This window comes from Talpa europaea (assembly GCF_964194135.1).
Source record: "Talpa europaea genome assembly, chromosome: 7".
NCBI classification, from domain to species: domain Eukaryota; kingdom Metazoa; phylum Chordata; class Mammalia; order Eulipotyphla; family Talpidae; genus Talpa; species Talpa europaea.
The window spans coordinates 66,466,535-66,483,313 of NC_140074.1; the positions used below are offsets into that span (position 1 = coordinate 66,466,535).

At 44.2% G+C, this 16,779-nt stretch overlaps 2 protein-coding genes across 5 annotated transcripts in view; one reads left to right on the forward strand and one right to left on the reverse strand.

Annotated features, from left to right (window-relative positions):
* The window catches only part of ASTN2 (astrotactin 2), a gene marked incomplete at both ends in the record, with an annotated part of 818,546 nt that overhangs the window by 204,091 nt on the left and 597,676 nt on the right, over positions 1 to 16,779 (reverse strand). The gene's annotated exons all lie outside the window — the stretch shown is intronic.
* On the forward strand, positions 3,735 to 5,711 carry TRIM32 (tripartite motif containing 32; the record flags this gene model as incomplete). The annotated part of the gene is made up of 1 exon (XM_084238777.1): positions 3,735 to 5,711. The coding sequence occupies exon 1, from the start codon at positions 3,750 to 3,752 to the stop codon at positions 5,709 to 5,711; it is 1,962 nt and encodes a 653-aa protein (XP_084094903.1). The 5' UTR covers positions 3,735 to 3,749.

The following is a 16,779-nucleotide window of genomic DNA, read 5'->3' on the forward strand; positions in this document are numbered from 1 at the left end:
CTGAAAGATCTGGGAAGAGGATAAGATAGTTCCTTCTGCCTGGCTAGTCTTTTCAGGGAAACTGAGTTTGAATGAACCTTCTACCTGAATCACTCACAGTACTGTCCAGCCTTGTGTATAGAGGAGAGGGGCTTTATATCAGATGAGGATCCTGCTTGGAGCGGTGTTCTAGGTCTTGGTTGGGGTAGACATGGTTCACGCTCTTTCCATGCCTGATGCTATAGGAGGGACTCAAGTTCCCTGGCAAAGCATAACAAGTTCAGGAATCATTGACATTCTCTTCTGCCTCAGAGAGCCTCATGAAGTTGCACATAGCTGAAATAATTTGGGGGATGGATGTGAGCACAGTATATTTCTTTTTCAAAGTAGTTAACTTAGATAGGGAGGGAGGAAGCTTTTTAATTAAAGGAGGAGTGGTATGATATTCCAGAAAGCTGGGGAAAGAATCTGCTGGTACTTTTACAAGTTGGCAGACTTGTTTAATTAGCTGATATGCAGTGCCAGCTCTGGGAAGAACAGATGTCCCTGTGCATTGTAAGGTAACATGCTCTGGATCCAAACACCAAATGTTGCCCTCAGTCTGTTGTCCCAGATGATGGCAGAGATAACTTAAGCTGTTGGTGTAGAAGTGAGAAGGCTTGCCTAAATCATGAGTTGAGGATTCTATCAGTATTCTGTACAATTGCTCCCTGACTCATGGCATTTAAAGATTCAGCATTTATAGTTTCAGATACTCACACGGGACCACAAGGCTTCATGATACGTGGTAACTGATTATTGTGTTGAGGCATAGATTTGAGTCATAATATGCTGCAAGGCTAGTGTGTAGGAGTGGGTCATTCAACTTAATAAATCAATCTAGACCATTCTATCACAGCTTGTACAGATAATTACATGCTACAAGGCAGCATTTTGTGAGTAAGGTTTAGAGAACCCTCATTAGTAAGTGTAATAGGACAGTTAAAAAAAAAAGCTGGAGGCCTCCCTGGTGCCTAGGGGTTAAGTCTCAGCGCTATTACCTCTAGGGCTTGGGTTCCATCCCAGCTGGGAGCTGACCCACATGGCATAGCAGACCTCTCCTGCCTTGCTTACTGCTCCCCTTAGCAGTGTGATTCAGTAGATCTACCTGTTCTGCTCCCCACTCTGTCTGTGGTGAATTCTCTCACACCCCCATACCTCTGGTCTACACCACAGTCCTTCTATGAAGAAAAAAAGAAAAAAAAAAAGCTGGAAATAATGCTAGGTTAAAAAAAAGTTAGATAGCTGTTTTGCAGCTTTCCACCCCATTTGAACTGAGTGACTTGTGGCAGATTTTTTGAGCCTTAGTTTCCTCGTCTGTAAAAATAAGATAACATAAATAGTACCTACTTCATAGTGTCATTATCAAGATTAAATGAGGTTACATTTATGAAGCATGCAGCACATAGTAGGTACTAGATGTATGCTATTTCCCTTCCAGTAGATGGGAAGTGGGATTTCTGGGAGGTAGAATTGACTTCATGGAATATTTGGCTGACTACAATGCAAGGCTAAGTATGGGGGGATGTTTTAATATATCTTTGCACTGACTCCCCCTTTTCAGTATTCATAGAGAAGGAGTTGATGACATTTGCAAGGCTTCTTCAGTCTGCTGCATTGTCCTTAGACCAATCTAACCTGCCCTAGACCTTCTTGATGATTGTCTGCATATCACAAGACTGCACAGGTGCAGCGGCAGGATTTGCATTTAAGAAGGGCTGAATTTATCCATATGGCTCACCTTGCAGATCTAGTCATTCTAATTTGGGGTACAAGCTGACAAGGACAGAAGGCAAAAGATCACTGAGCACTTGGTGGTTCTACTTCATGAGCATATGTGGCTCAAGAAGCATGGGGGGAGTGTTCATAGCACATACAGCAAGGCTGTTCCAGGTCAAAAATAAACTATTTTCTTAAGGCACCACCATTTTTTCAGTTATCCAGGCTTGAGACTGGCTTTCCTATCTTCTTCACTTTACCCTAATATACTAAGCCTAGAAATCTTAGTGATTGTGCCTCTAGAAGTGCTCAAACGCACCCTTCCATTACTACCACCTGCTCCCTAGTTCAGGCTTCCCATTGGCTCCCCCAGGCAATTTTGCAGTGCTTTCCAAACTAGTTTCTCTGCCTTTCCCCTACTTCATTCAGCCTTTAATCACATCAGCTCCCTGCTCCACAAAATGTATTGCTTCACTGTGCCCATCACAATGACGTTCAGAGGTCTCATTTTGGCTCTGAAGACTTCTAATAATCATTTTCCCACTTACCTTTCCATATCATTTACTCTAATTTCCCCATGAGCTCATAACTTTAATCTAAGAATGACAGAAAAGAGAACCAAAATTTATTTACGACTTTTTTGAGGCTGAGCCGAATCTTAGCATTATATACATATATTATCTCATTTAATCATTCCATTGACCTTGCGAAGGAAGTATTCTCATTTTACAAATGAGGGAACAAACCCACAACCCCGATGTTCTCTGTTCTCCTAGTGCACTGAAGTTGCTATCCTTTCCCTGGCTTTCTAACTCTTGTTCAGATTATGCCCTTTGCCTGCTCCTCCCTTTCCCCCCTCTCCATATAGCTGGGCACCTGAGCCCTTATCAAATGCTGTCCCATCTCAGAAAATTCTGTTCCCTTCAAGTTAAAGTGAATCCCTCATAGCCTCCATCAAACTTAGTTTACATCTCATTTATGATACTATCTTCTGCCTTGGTTATGATTTACCTACATGTCTTGCCTCCTTTCCTAAAGTTTGAGCATTTGAAGAATAGGGTTTATGTCCAGAAAACCTTAGTATCTATCACATTACATGGTACCTGTCTTAGGTGGATGGAGGAGTACATAGGAGAGATGAACGGAAAATACATATATTTTCTGATCTAATGTTTTACTGATTGCCTAAAACTAATCATTATAATTTTCTATTTCTCTGGATGATCCGAGGGCCCCCAAACATGAAATGATGTGGTGCGCGCCCGTGCACACACACACACACACACACACGCCTCCCTACTTTGCTCACAGTTTTCTTCTCTTAAAATGCCTTTGTCATTGTCTTGTTTCTTTCAAAACATCTCAGGAGTGGCAGCTGCTTCTGGGATGCCTTGCCCAGTTCCTCTAGTCAGAATCCTCTACTCTATCCACATGCTTCTGTGGAACTTTGTGTGTAATCCTTTCCTGTACATAATTTTCTATGCTTTCTCCTAATATAGATTGAGTTGCAGGTTTCACAGAATATACAATAAATCATCTGCTTTTATTAAACACATTACCTACCAGGTGGCAATACTAAGTGTATCATAATCATGTTACTAACCCTTCCATAAATTGATAAGGTAGACACCATTATTAATTCTGCCTTATAGCTAGGTGATGCTTTTTGCAGATAGCTGAGCTTTGGAGAGTTTAGGTTACCTCCTTAGAAGTAACACCACTAAGGCATATTCAAAGAATCTGAATGCTTTTCTACTATGCAGTGCCTTGTCTGCTTTGTTTCCTGGTGTGCCACCATCACCTAGCAGAGTCAAGTTCAATCAGAGTTGTGAAATAAGCCAATGAGTGAGTGTTGACGGCTATTATTTAAGTATTTCTGAAGTAAATTAATTCATACAGGCAACAGAATAATGACTTCTTTTTTCTCTTCAGCAGGACTTGGCCCTTCAGAGCATGAATGCTGAGCTGTTTAGTTCTGGGCTGTGCTAGTAGGACCCCTCAAAGGAAGAGCAATGGCTGCTGCAGCAGCTTCTCACCTGAACCTGGATGCCCTCCGGGAAGTGTTGGAGTGCCCCATCTGCATGGAGTCCTTCACAGAGGAGCAGCTGCGGCCCAAGCTCCTGCACTGTGGCCATACCATTTGCCGCCAGTGCCTAGAGAAGCTTCTGGCTAGTAGCATCAATGGGGTCCGCTGTCCCTTTTGCAGCAAGATTACCCGCATTACCAGCCTGACGCAGCTGACAGACAACCTGACAGTGCTGAAGATCATTGACACAGCTGGGCTCAGCGAGGCTGTGGGGCTGCTCATGTGCCGGGCCTGTGGGCGGCGGCTGCCCCGGCAATTCTGCCGGAGCTGTGGCATGGTGTTATGTGAGCCCTGCCGGGAGGTAGACCACCAGCCTCCTGGCCACTGTACACTCCCTGTCAAAGAAGCAGCTGAGGAGCGGCGCCGTGACTTTGGAGAGAAGTTGGCCCGTCTGCGGGAGCTTATGGAGGAGTTGCAGCGGAGGAAGGCAGCCTTGGAAGGTATCTCCAAGGACCTTCAGGCCAGGTATAAAGCAGTGCTCCAGGAATATGGCCATGAGGAGCGCAGGGTCCAGGAGGAGCTGGCCCGCTCTCGAAAGTTCTTCACAGGCTCTCTGGCAGAGGCTGAGAAGTGCAATAGTCAAATGGTAGAGGAGCAGAGTTACCTGCTTAATATTGCAGAGGTGCAGGCTGTCTCTCGCTGTGACTACTTCCTGGCCAAGATCAAGCAGGCAGATGTGGCACTACTGGAGGAGACAGCTGATGAGGAGGAGCCAGAGCTCACCGCCAGCCTGCCCCGTGAGCTCATCCTACAGGATGTGGAGCTCCTTAAGGTTGGCCATGTTGGCCCCCTCCAAATTGGGCAGGCTGTTAAGAAGCCCCGGACAGTCAACATGGAAGATTCCTGGGCCATGGAGGCCGCAGCTTCTGCTGCCTCTTCCTCTGTAACCTTTAGAGAGATGGACGTGAGCCCTGAGGAAGTGGCTGCCAGTCCAAGGGCCTCACCTGTTAAGCAGCGGGGTTGTGAGACAGCCACCAATATCCAGCAGTGCCTCTTTCTCAAGAAGATGGGGGCCAAAGGCAGCACTCCAGGCATGTTCAACCTTCCAGTGAGTCTCTACGTGACTGGTCAAGGCGAAGTTCTGGTTGCTGACCGTGGCAACTACCGTATACAAGTCTTTACCCGCAAAGGCTTTTTGAAGGAGATCCGTCGCAGCCCCAGCGGCATTGATAGCTTTGTGCTGAGCTTCCTTGGAGCTGATTTGCCTAATCTCACACCTCTCTCAGTGGCCATGAACTGCCACGGGCTGATTGGTGTGACTGACAGCTATGATAACTCCCTCAAGGTGTATACCTTGGATGGCCACTGCGTGGCCTGTCACAGGAGCCAGCTGAGCAAACCCTGGGGCATCACGGCCCTTCCATCCGGCCAGTTCGTGGTAACTGATGTGGAAGGTGGAAAGCTCTGGTGCTTCACTGTTGACCGAGGAGCAGGGGTGGTCAAATCCAGCTGCCTCTGCAGTGCTGTGCGGCCCAAGTTTGTCACCTGTGATGCTGAGGGCACTGTCTACTTCACCCAGGGCCTGGGCCTCAATCTGGAAAATCGGCAGAATGAGCACCACCTGGAGGGTGGCTTTTCTATTGGCTCCGTGGGTCCTGACGGGCAGCTGGGTCGCCAGATTAGCCACTTCTTCTCAGAGAATGAGGATTTCCGCTGCATCGCCGGCATGTGTGTGGATGCTCGAGGTGATCTCATCGTGGCTGATAGTAGTCGCAAGGAAATTCTCCACTTTCCTAAGGGTGGGGGCTACAGCGTCCTTATCCGAGAGGGGCTTACCTGTCCTGTGGGCATCGCCCTCACTCCTAAGGGGCAGCTGCTGGTCTTGGATTGTTGGGATCATTGCATAAAGATTTACACCTACCATCTGAGAAGATACTCTACCCCATAAGGCAGGAGAAATGCCCGTTCCTCTGCCAACTTTCCTCTCCTTGTTCCTTGGGTATTGATGGTACTATAGAGTAGACTCAGCCTGTGTCCTATTTCTATTGGCTTCTTTGGAAAATTTCTTTCAGTGCTTTTTATTTGCATTATTTTCCTCTTGAATTTAGAGCTTTAATAGATGCATTACCCCAAATAGTACACATGATGGGATTAGCTGGTTTGATTAGAACTTAGGCGCTTCCAAGGCTTCAGTGGTTTTTGCTGTGGTATTAGAAGTTTGCCCTTGTATTGAATCCTTGTTCATTTTCCTCTCTTGGCTTTGATAACCCTGTCATTTTCCTCCTATATATTTCCTACTATGCTTCATCTGAGACACTTTCTCTTCTGCTCTGCTGCATTCAGTGTGCAGGCCCCAGCATGCATCTTCTCCACCTTTCACTGAGTTTCAGTCATTGTATTCCTGTGGCATGATGTCACAGATCTGATCCCCTAGCCTGTGTAACAGCTCATTCACTTGGTGCCAGTAGGTGACAGTCCCGTCCAGAGACAGAACCTTTCAGCCCTGAGGGTTTTGTACCTTCTTGGATTGTTCTCTAAATGCAGATACGACAGAGAATGGATTGACCCTAGATGATTGGTGTTGAAGCCTTTAGTCTAGAAATTGCTTGCCTTTTGAAGGAGCATGTGGATTGGAATTACACCAAAGGAGGAAGATGGGAACAAACAAACATAAATGCTCACAAGTCAGCGCACACTCTTGGATAGTGTTCAGGGCTCATCATTTTTCATGCTGTCTCTCCCCACTGACCTGTGCTAAGAGTTGTCTAAAGAACTGCACAGCACAGGCCAGGGGAAACAAGCTGGGGAGGTGGACACACCTAATTTTCATTACTAAAACAAAACTGTTGGATCCTTATTCTGTATTTTTCCCAAGTGAGTACATAATTCTTGGTTTTGGAGTTTATTTCCATCTCTGTCAAACATTAAATAATTGGTAACTATTTCTTCATCACTGGTGTTCATGCATTTTCATTAAATGTGGGACTTGGGGAGGGTAAGTTGTACCATGCTGTTTTGCTTCCCTGTCTGACACTGCCTGCTTTGAGGGCATTTAGGATCTACCCAGGTCAAAATTCTGCGTTAAGCACCATTACGTAAAGATAATCCAAATCTCATTCCCACATACATGTATATAGAATCAGCCCCCAAGGTTTAGAGTCATCAAACACTCCATTCTAAATTGAGCCTCTACCATTTGTTTTATCCTTATAATTACAATTTGTAAAAGGAAGACGCTTTGTTTAAGACCAGAAGTGGGTGAGGAAACTTTTGACAAGGTTCCTGAGGCTTTCGTGTTTGCTAAATAACATATCTTTCTCTTTAGGTACAGGGCTGATAGCAGGCCAAACAGCTATTACCTTGCTTTCATGGAAACAAAATTTACTAACCTTAGCTACCCAAAATTGTTTTTTTTTGTGTGTGTGTGTGTGTGTGTATGGTGGTATTATTTTTTTGGCTTCTGTTGTGATAGCTGCCAAAGGATAGAAAACGAGGTAATTAAAGTGATGCTGAACTGGTTTGTCTTGTGTTTTTCACCTGCAGAAAGCCCCAGGTTCTGATTATGAAATTGCATCCGATTTTCAAAGATTGCATAATTGAGAGGAAATTGATCCAATTAAAAGTGCATCACAAATGACTCCACTAGTGATTATAACCACTTTGTCTCTGGCGGCACCTGGCAGCAGGAGATCTGTCTTTGCTGTCAGTGGGGGACTTGCTGAGGCACTAGCAGTGGCTGAGGCCCTTGGCACATGGTGCACAGCACGGACATGAATCTAATATTGTGGGCTGGCTTCAGTTAAATGAGGCCAGTAATCTAGCTGCTGGTAATCTGGGAAAGGGAAGTATTGCTGATTGGCCTTCAGCATGTAGGACTTCACCATCTCCGACTCACGCATGCCTTTGCCCTCAAGTACAGCAAGTATTTGCTGGCTCAAAGTGGAAATATGTGCGGTCTGAATGTTTTTGTTTCTTTGATGTGGATATATTAGGCTGTGCTTAGTACAGTCAATTTTCAGTTATCTACCATGTTGATTAAATTGCTTAGTATGGCCCCAAGAAACAAATTTGCTCAATTAGAGCATTTTTTTTTTTTTTTTAAGCAGCAGCGCCCTTATTCAAATAGTTCTACATGGAATTGTATCATGTAAAATATATCAAAGGGTAGCTGCTGTGGTTGAAGCAGGTTTGTGGGCCTGGAGAACAGACTTTATCTCCCACTTAGCCTCCTGTGCACTATTGCAAAATTCTTAGAAATCTGTGGAACACTTCCAAAATCCATGGAACGGTAGCTTATTAGCCATGTGGCATTCAACAAGTATCATTTAGCCCTTCCTTTTTCAAAAGTGATGAAAATAATCCCTGCCTCCAGGAAGTGTGTTAGGTATGAGATCACAGATGTGAAAATACTCCAGTTCGGTTCCTGGCATACTCAGTAAGTGACGGCTATTCTTTTATTAAGCTGTTCAAAAGAGTGACATAAGGCCGACCAACCACGCCAAATACCTCCCCTCTTGCCTATTTGACAGGTTCCTTTTTTTTGGCATCCAAAGCCATTCTCAGGCATCTCAATCTCCAAATAAAGCTGATCACCTGTTCCTTTTTACTCTTGCGCTACCTATTTCATGCTTCAGTTGCATAAATCACTGCATTGCAGTTGTTTATGCATGGATCTGTGCTTAGTGAAGGCTAACTTTAACCTCTAGTTATGAGTGCATTAGCTGGTTCCTAACCCAGAGTGTACCTTCAGTTATTTAGTTGTCTGTGATCTGATGGACTTGATGGTGAAGGTAGGTCCTCCAATAACCTGAATCCTCCCAACACAGCCCCCTCACATTGATTAAAAAGGTATTCTCAAGCAAGCTCTTATATAAAATACTAAAGGCAAAAAAATCTTACAGGTTAGTTGAGCCCCTTTATCATCCGGAGTAATTATATGCAATTTAAGGTTTTGGAGCAGTGATTTAATATTGAGTACCTACTGGGGCCAGGCAGCCTGCCAGATGTTTAGAAGTGAAAATTTTAATGATAACTGATACTAATGTATTGGCATGTATAAATTCTCATAAATTATTCAGTCTTTTCCACCTGAAGTACTGAAAATCTAATGTTTTCGTGCCCTGGACTTCCTCAGAGACCCTGTTATAGGCAGGGTCTGACTGGCTGTGAGGGTCAGTCCCCAGGTACTCTCCAGCCTGAGTTAGTCCACAGAGAAACACTCCATTATTCCAATCAGTAGGATAAACTTGGCTTGAGTCTTACGGTGGTCCCATGGGGAAGGCAAGTAGTGCTTAAGTAGTTGTACTTTTAATCTAGTACAAATTAATGGCCTCTTGCAAGTGAAGTGTTACCTAGCTCTGTAGGAGGGAAATGAAAGGCAGAGCCTAGTAGGAAGCTCATGGCTCTACCTTGCACCTGACTAGGCTGCTGATTTGTACTCAGAATGTGCATTCCCACAGAGGATCTCCAAAATAATTACAGATATGAGACAGCAGATGCCTGCATGAATTTTACAAGCAGGGCAGTAGGTAGAAGGCCGTTTAGCAAAATACACACTTAGACCTATGGCTTTGTCTTGGCAATATCATTAATATTCCTGATCCCCTGCCTAAGTCTCAAGTTAGGGAGGCAGCTCTGGGATTGGCTATGTATTCTGTTGGGAAGGTCACTAGACTTGGTCTGGGTCTGAATCACAGCAAGCTATGTGGACTCAGGTGGTCACCATATCTCTACATCTCTACTTTGCCTATTTATGAAAGGAGGTTGGACTAGAACAGTAATGTTCCTATTGCTCTATGATTTTAATGAAATTTTTAACCAACTGGAATTGTCAGGTTTTCTCCCACTGTTTTGCATAAGTCTTGCCATTATTCACATTAGAGTAGCAGAAAGAACGTGCATTTCATAATCACCCCTACCTTGGTGACCTTGGTCACTTACTCCAGCTATTGTCACTCTGCTGAGCTAGCTAACTCATCTGGTTAGAGGAATTGGCAATTTATGCTTTGGTTGTGAAAATTAAAAGATATTAATGGGATGGTATGTGTAAAAGTACCTAACTCAAAAACTCAGGTGCTCAGAAAAGGTGACTTCTGTTGTAGGGTGGCAAAGGCTTCTTCTTGTGATCTGATGCCAGTTTTCCAGTTTCCCCAGTTAACCTGGAGGAATTTCAGAACTGTGTTGGCGATGTACCAGCATTGCTCAGCTCCTTAATTAAAAAAAACTTTTGGAGGGAGAGTGGGCTGGAGGATCAGAGAGAAAACTCATTCACAGCAGTGTGTCCTGCTAGAAAAACTTCACATAAAACCCAAAGATTAATTATTTGATTAAAGTAATTAGGATAGCTTCTTCATTCTCTTTGAACAGTTAAATAGAATCAAGATTGTGTGTATGTGTATCCCATATCACAGAGACATGCATATTTAGCTATTCCTATAGTTGACTCACAAGTTTTGTTTTTTTTTTTTTTCCTCCAGGTCAACATTCATTAACTCAAATAATTACAAAACTTAACCTATAAATCTCACTGTTGGAGAAGGTAATACAGTATAGAGTGGTTAAAACTTGTTTTAGTTTCATAATAGCATAAAATTTGGACTTTGTAAGCATGGGGGTAGGGAGCGGGGGCTGAATTCAGTCCTAGTTTCCCTTACTTACTCTATGACCCCCGAGTCAGTTAACCTCTCAGCCTCAGTTTCCTCATCAGTAATAAAATGATACTTTTTAACTGCATTATTCTGAAGAAATGATGTCTGTGAAAGCAAATTTCATAAATCTGTGGCAGTGGATATTTTTAAATTATAGTAAATTAACTATTTGAAGGTTATCTTTTTGTGATAGAAGAATATGAAACTGGTGAGGGAAACATTTCCCCAAGAGCAAAATATTTACTAACCTAAAATCTTGATTGAGAACTTGGAGAATGAGTGTGTAAGTCAAACGCATGTTTTTCCTCTACAATTAAACCCATAATTTGACCAAATTAGAAATCCAAAATTTACTGAAAGAAGTTATACAATGGGGCCTCCCCTGGTGGCGCAGGCAGTTGAATGCTGTGCTGCGAAGCAGTCCGCAGCCTCTGCAGCACCTGTTCGATCCCAGCCAGCCAGCGAGGGTCCCACATGGCACAGCAGACCTCTCCTGTCTCGCCCGCTGCTCCCCTCGGCAGTGTATTTCAGTCAGTCTGCCTGTTCTGTTCCCTGCTCTGTCTCTGGTGAATCCTGTCACCCTCCTGCGCATCTGGCCTGTACCCCAGGTCTTGTAAACATAAATCTTTAAAAAAAAAAAAAATTATACAACAGCAACAGAGATAAAAGGAGAAAAGGTTGCTGATTAGTATTTGCAGCTCTACAACCTGGTTTCTGATTTAAATTTTAGCATCAGCTGACATGTACCAATTATCAGAAGTTCACAACCTTAACACTGAGGGTCAAATTAAGAGTTACATGGGGGAATTCTGCTAAATTTAAACAAGATATTCCCTGTAATATGGGAGGAGTTAACATTTCCTCAGTAAGGAAGCCAAGTATTTCTCACCTTAATGATCCGAACTACTAGATTGCTCAGATTTCCATAGCCATAATGCCTGTTACCCTAAAATATGCTGGGCATGAACGCTCTGACCCGATGAATAATAAATTAAAATTGAATCACGTTTTTACTACTGACAATTGGTACTTGCCAAAATGGGGCCACATGGACCTTCTAGTCCCATTAGTTAAAATAGTTAATATGGCCCAGTAAACACAGCCTTGGGGGGTTAAAACCCATATGCAAGACTGATTTAGAAAAAGAGTAATTACTCCCACTGCTTCACCATTTAATGGCCCATTATCCTGTTCTTAAACCTCCTGGAAAGATGAATGGCACCTCAGGATGGATTACTGTAACCTTATTGCCAAAGTTCCACGCATTAAAGCTCCCAGTACTAATTCTGACATTACTAATTCCATCCGATCAACAGCTGGTAAACATTTTGCAGTGATAGAGTTGGCAAATATGTTCCATGCCTTTGTCAACAAGTCTCATGGCCACGGTTTCCCTTCATTTTCATCGGGACATAATACCCCTTTACCCGACTACCTCCGGGAACTCTCGGCAGCCATGCCTTTGCATATGGCCTACAGACACGATCTTAGCCACATCCAGCATTATCCAGGAGCACAGGAATAACATCACACAGATGACATCCTTTCCTGAAAAGATCCATTTGACACACTCACTGATCACCTATATTCACGAAAGAATTCACCAAAAGGGGCAGGCCACTGCCTCGCACACAGTACCAGGTCCTGCCACCTTGGTTCCATTCCTGAAAATTTAAGGCCCATTTCATCCCTGACACTGTCAAAAACAGCATCCCCCTTGTCAATAGAAGCCCAGCCTCTTTCAAGCCTTTTTTCTTGGCGTGTGTGGCATCACTGAGCCAAATATTCCGCACATGGGAGGGGGGGGGAAGGGGGAAGGAAGGTCCATCCCACTATTCCAGAATGACAGGTGTTTAGCATTAAAAACAACTTCCTGATATTCTTTGGGTTTAACTACTGAGCAACGGATGAATAGAACCACATATTTTTGTGCAATATTTAATATTTAATCTTGAGAATAATAATAAATCTCAGGTGCAAGGATCTGAAGCTTGTTTGACAAATTTAATGATTCTGTAGATGTGTTAGAAATAAAGCTAAATTAAAAATACTAGGACTCCATGGGCGGAGAGGGAACAACCATGCACGTTACTTCACCAGACCTAGGGAAATATACTTGGCACTGATTGCTACACTGGAAGAAAGGACACATACACATAGGCACTGGTTTCCTGGACCCTCCATGAAGGTCAATCAAGTGTCAATTCAGTGAAAGGTGCAAATGATGATGAAGCAAAAACCCCAAAGGTGGGTATTCTTCCCCCTGCTCTGGTGGGACTCAGCCACATATGCCTGTCTCTCCCAACAAAATGGGGATATTCAACCCAGCCTATTTAATATGTCTCAGGCTGTCCTTCAGTGTGTCATAACATCTTACACAAAAACTGGACAAAAATGAGCAGCATGGCAAGACTGTGAGTTGAAATAAAACCTCTCTGAGCAGACGCGACACTGGACATGGCAGGGGAAAAGCAGCTGCCTAAGGGAAGGCATTGCAAATGGGGAACTTGATTCTTATGCTGGAAGAGTGTCTACCCCTCTGGCTTCAATGATCTAGACAACGAGGTCCCAACCCTGCTTTCTTTCAGGGCTTACCTTCCCTTTGAACACAGACCGGTATGAACCCAAGTGCCTGCTTTATACTGCCATTAGGTGCCAAGGGTGGGCTGGTGCAGCACATGAGCTGTCCCATAGGAACTGGAGATTTGTCATATTCAAAACTGAGCTCAATGCCAACAGCGCTTTTGTTCCATGTACAGAACACCAGCACTGACTGTGCTTGACAGAGACCTCACCCCATCTCCCACAGTTTCCCTCACCTCCCACCTCCAGCGTTCAGTCACAAAGCTGTCATCAAACTAGCTAATTCATATTTTCACTCCTATTTATATTCTTTTGTTCATCCTCATGACTACTGAAATTTAAGATGCTATGACTTTCCTTGTAAACCCTGCTGTACTTTCCAAATTGGTCTTCCCACCACTAATCTAGCATTCCAGATACACTTTCCCGTCCCACGTTGAGCGCTACTGCATGCCAGTGAGAGTCAAACTTTAAAATACATATGCTACTAATAATACGCGATTCCTTTAAATGGCCTTAAATGGCTCCTAGTTAGAAGTACAGGTTCCTTAATGCACTCCACACATCCAGTTGGATTTAATTCCTGCCTGACTGTATTTCTAGGTTTATCTCACCACGACTTCCATTCCTGCCCTAGCCATCTGCTCCACCCACACTTTTTTCTACCTCAGGGACATTTTTGTATGTGCTTTTTCTGTTCCCCAAAACACTTCCTCTCCTTACCCACCTATGTCATCCTAAATCTAGGCTCCCCCAAGTATCCCAGGGTACCTTTCCTGATTTCCCACACAGTTGGGAGTCAGAAATCCATGCTACAATTTGTTTCTTCCTCAGCCTTTGCACATTGGGTTGTATTTTCCTGTGACTCTCCAAGACCAGACTGAACTGTGAAGTCAGAGCAACATCTAATTTATGGCTGCATCCTCAGCAGCTGGTATAGCACTCGAAATCTAGGAGGCTTTAAAATTGTTGCTGGATAAAACCAGGGCAAGGGGTCAGTGTGGCTCATCTGTTGATTTATATAAACACTTTGGGTCATATTTAGCACCAGCTGGTTATGCCACCTCCTGCCCCTCCTACCAGCTGCTTCCGTGAATCACTGGCTGTAACTGCAACAGAAAAAGGGATGTGGTTGAAAAGGGAAGAGGAGTGATTCTCTCAGATTGACTTCTCTTGAGCAGATCTTCCAAAATATTAAAAGTTGTGTGCCTTTCTGGAAACTCGACACAAACTTTGTGTTGCTGCAAAGTCACAACTGGAAGAAAAAGCTAAGAGAGATACCTGCGAGAGTATGGTATGAAAACTATATCTCATTAAGCATTTCCAAACAAAATACATTCCTTTACCATGTTGTCTCCTGAATTGCCTCTCAACACACTTTGCTGCATAGAAAGCAGGAAGAGGGAGTTAGTTGGAGTCTTAATCCTGTCACTAATTTATAGTAACCTTTGAGCAAATTGCTCATTATCCCTGCAACTCCATTTCACTATATGAATAGATTTATTAAACCAAGGATCTTTTTAGTTGTAAATTTCAACGGCTCTGATGCCCCAGACCCCACATCTCCTGGGTAAGTGTGGGGCAGAAGGGAAGTGAGCAGAACCCAAACATCCAGAGCAATCTCTGGGTCCAGATGGTGTGTCAGAAGGAAAATGGGGATAATCTGGATCTCATAGGGTTGTTACAGAGGCCATCAATGCCAGCTCTAACCCAGACGATCAATGGTCAAGGTCATCTCTAAGGTTTGGCTCAAAGCCAACACCCTGACCCAGAGCCACGGTGTTCCTAGGAAACAAGAAACTGGCGCTGTTGTCCCGCAACTCACAGGACAGGATCATGTTGGGCTGTTTGCTTTATTTCTCACTCTTCCTGACCAAGTAATTGTTCAGGGGTTGAGAAATACCTCTCAGTGAGAACACTCTTCTTAATGCCAACTGTGGCTAAGTAATAGCAAGACGTAAAAGACAAGCCAACTGGAGCAAGAGAAGTTGGAAGAGAGAATGCAAGAGAGAATACCTTTGACCAGCTGGATGCCTGTGGATTACCCATCTCACTTCCTCTGAGGCTCAGTTTCCTGGGTATAAAGACACCGGCCTCAGAGGCTTAGACGAGCATTAGCAGAGATGGAGTGTGTGGTGTGCCTGTGTACTTGCTGGCCCAGGGAGGCAGTAGGGATGTGGACTTCCACTCAGACCCTCCCAGGACAGAATCCTGCCTCTGCCTGTGAGCAGCTGTGTGACCTTAAGCGAATGGATTTTCTCATTTGGAAAGTGGGGAGAATTGGGACCTCACAGGGTTGTTATGAAGACAATGTGAGATCATGGGGTCAGCTGGCTCATAGCAGGAATTCAATACCAGTCAGCCATCACTGTTCCCTCTCCTCCAACACACACACCCCCCACACATTCTTCTGGACCTCTACAAGTTTGGTATTCAGCTGTGCAAAACATCCCCCCTTGCTGGGGATCCAGGTTGTGCTTTCTGGAAACTGCCCTCTGTTCCCACCCCCCGGTTCTGGCAGGATTCAAATTCTCAAACCGGCAAATCAGCCAGGGCAGAGACAGCCATGATGTTAGATGGTCTGGCAGGAAAGAGGCTACACCTTAGGCTGCCGTCCCAGCACGGGAAAGGGCTGCATCACTATGCTTTTGTCTGGAAATATAACATATATTATTATTAATAATAATAATAATAATAATAATAATGTGTGTGACCTACACACACACACACACACACACACACACACCCCTATGCCTTCCTCTGCCACTGTCTGACAATAATAACAATCATCATTATTGACTCAATTGTGTCTCATCATAAAAATAATAGCTACTGTTTCTTGAGTATCTCTTATGTCAGGTACAGTGATAATCACTTTACATTGTTTCATTAATTCTCATGACAATCCTGTTACCGTTTCATTATATATATTATATAAGTATATAATAAAGATAAATCAAGATTCAGAAAATCAAAAGGCCTGCCCTAAGTCACACATCCTGGCAAATGGAGCAGAGGGAGCACGCACAATTTGATGTGTATGTTACCTGTTGAAACAACACTTGGGCAACAGTGATTTGTGTGGGGTTCTTACTATGGGCTAATGAATCACCTGATCCCATATCATGAAAGGGGTAGAAGCTTTCCCAACTAGCTCCCTGGTACCTCTCAAACTGGTTTCTTATTTTTGCTTCACTTGGGGCATTTGCAGATTCAGTCTCTTCTTCATGAGATTTCTGTGGACAGAGGCAATGGCAGTGTCTCTAACAGGGAGACAAAGACACAAAACACCGAAAGTTCTAAAAAAAAGCCCCTGGTGTTACTCAGGAGGACCTAAGGGATCCAGTCACACTGTTCCCCAAACATCCAACTCTGCATCTTTTCCCCTGAATCCTGTTCCCAGTTGGCAAATGCCCACTCAACTCTAGCGCCCTGTTCAGACATCTCTTCCTCCAGGGCAGCATTCACCCCAGCTGGTTAGGGGCCATGCACCCAGCCTTGCCTCTTTTGTTTCCCACCCTACACATGCACGCGCACACACACACACACGTATGCCTTCATCTGCTGCTGTCTGGTCACCTGTTAATCCTCCCCATTTGACTGTGTAATTTAGTCACCTTGGCATCTTAGACACCTGATACAGGGCCTGGCATAGCTTAGGGACTGGAAACAGGCCTGTGCAATGATGGGACTGGTGGGGTGTGAGAAAGGATGGAGGAAGGAAGGGACACAAGAGACATGAGATGGGGGAGGAAAGCGCCCGTGGTGCAGTATTTGTGGGTGAGG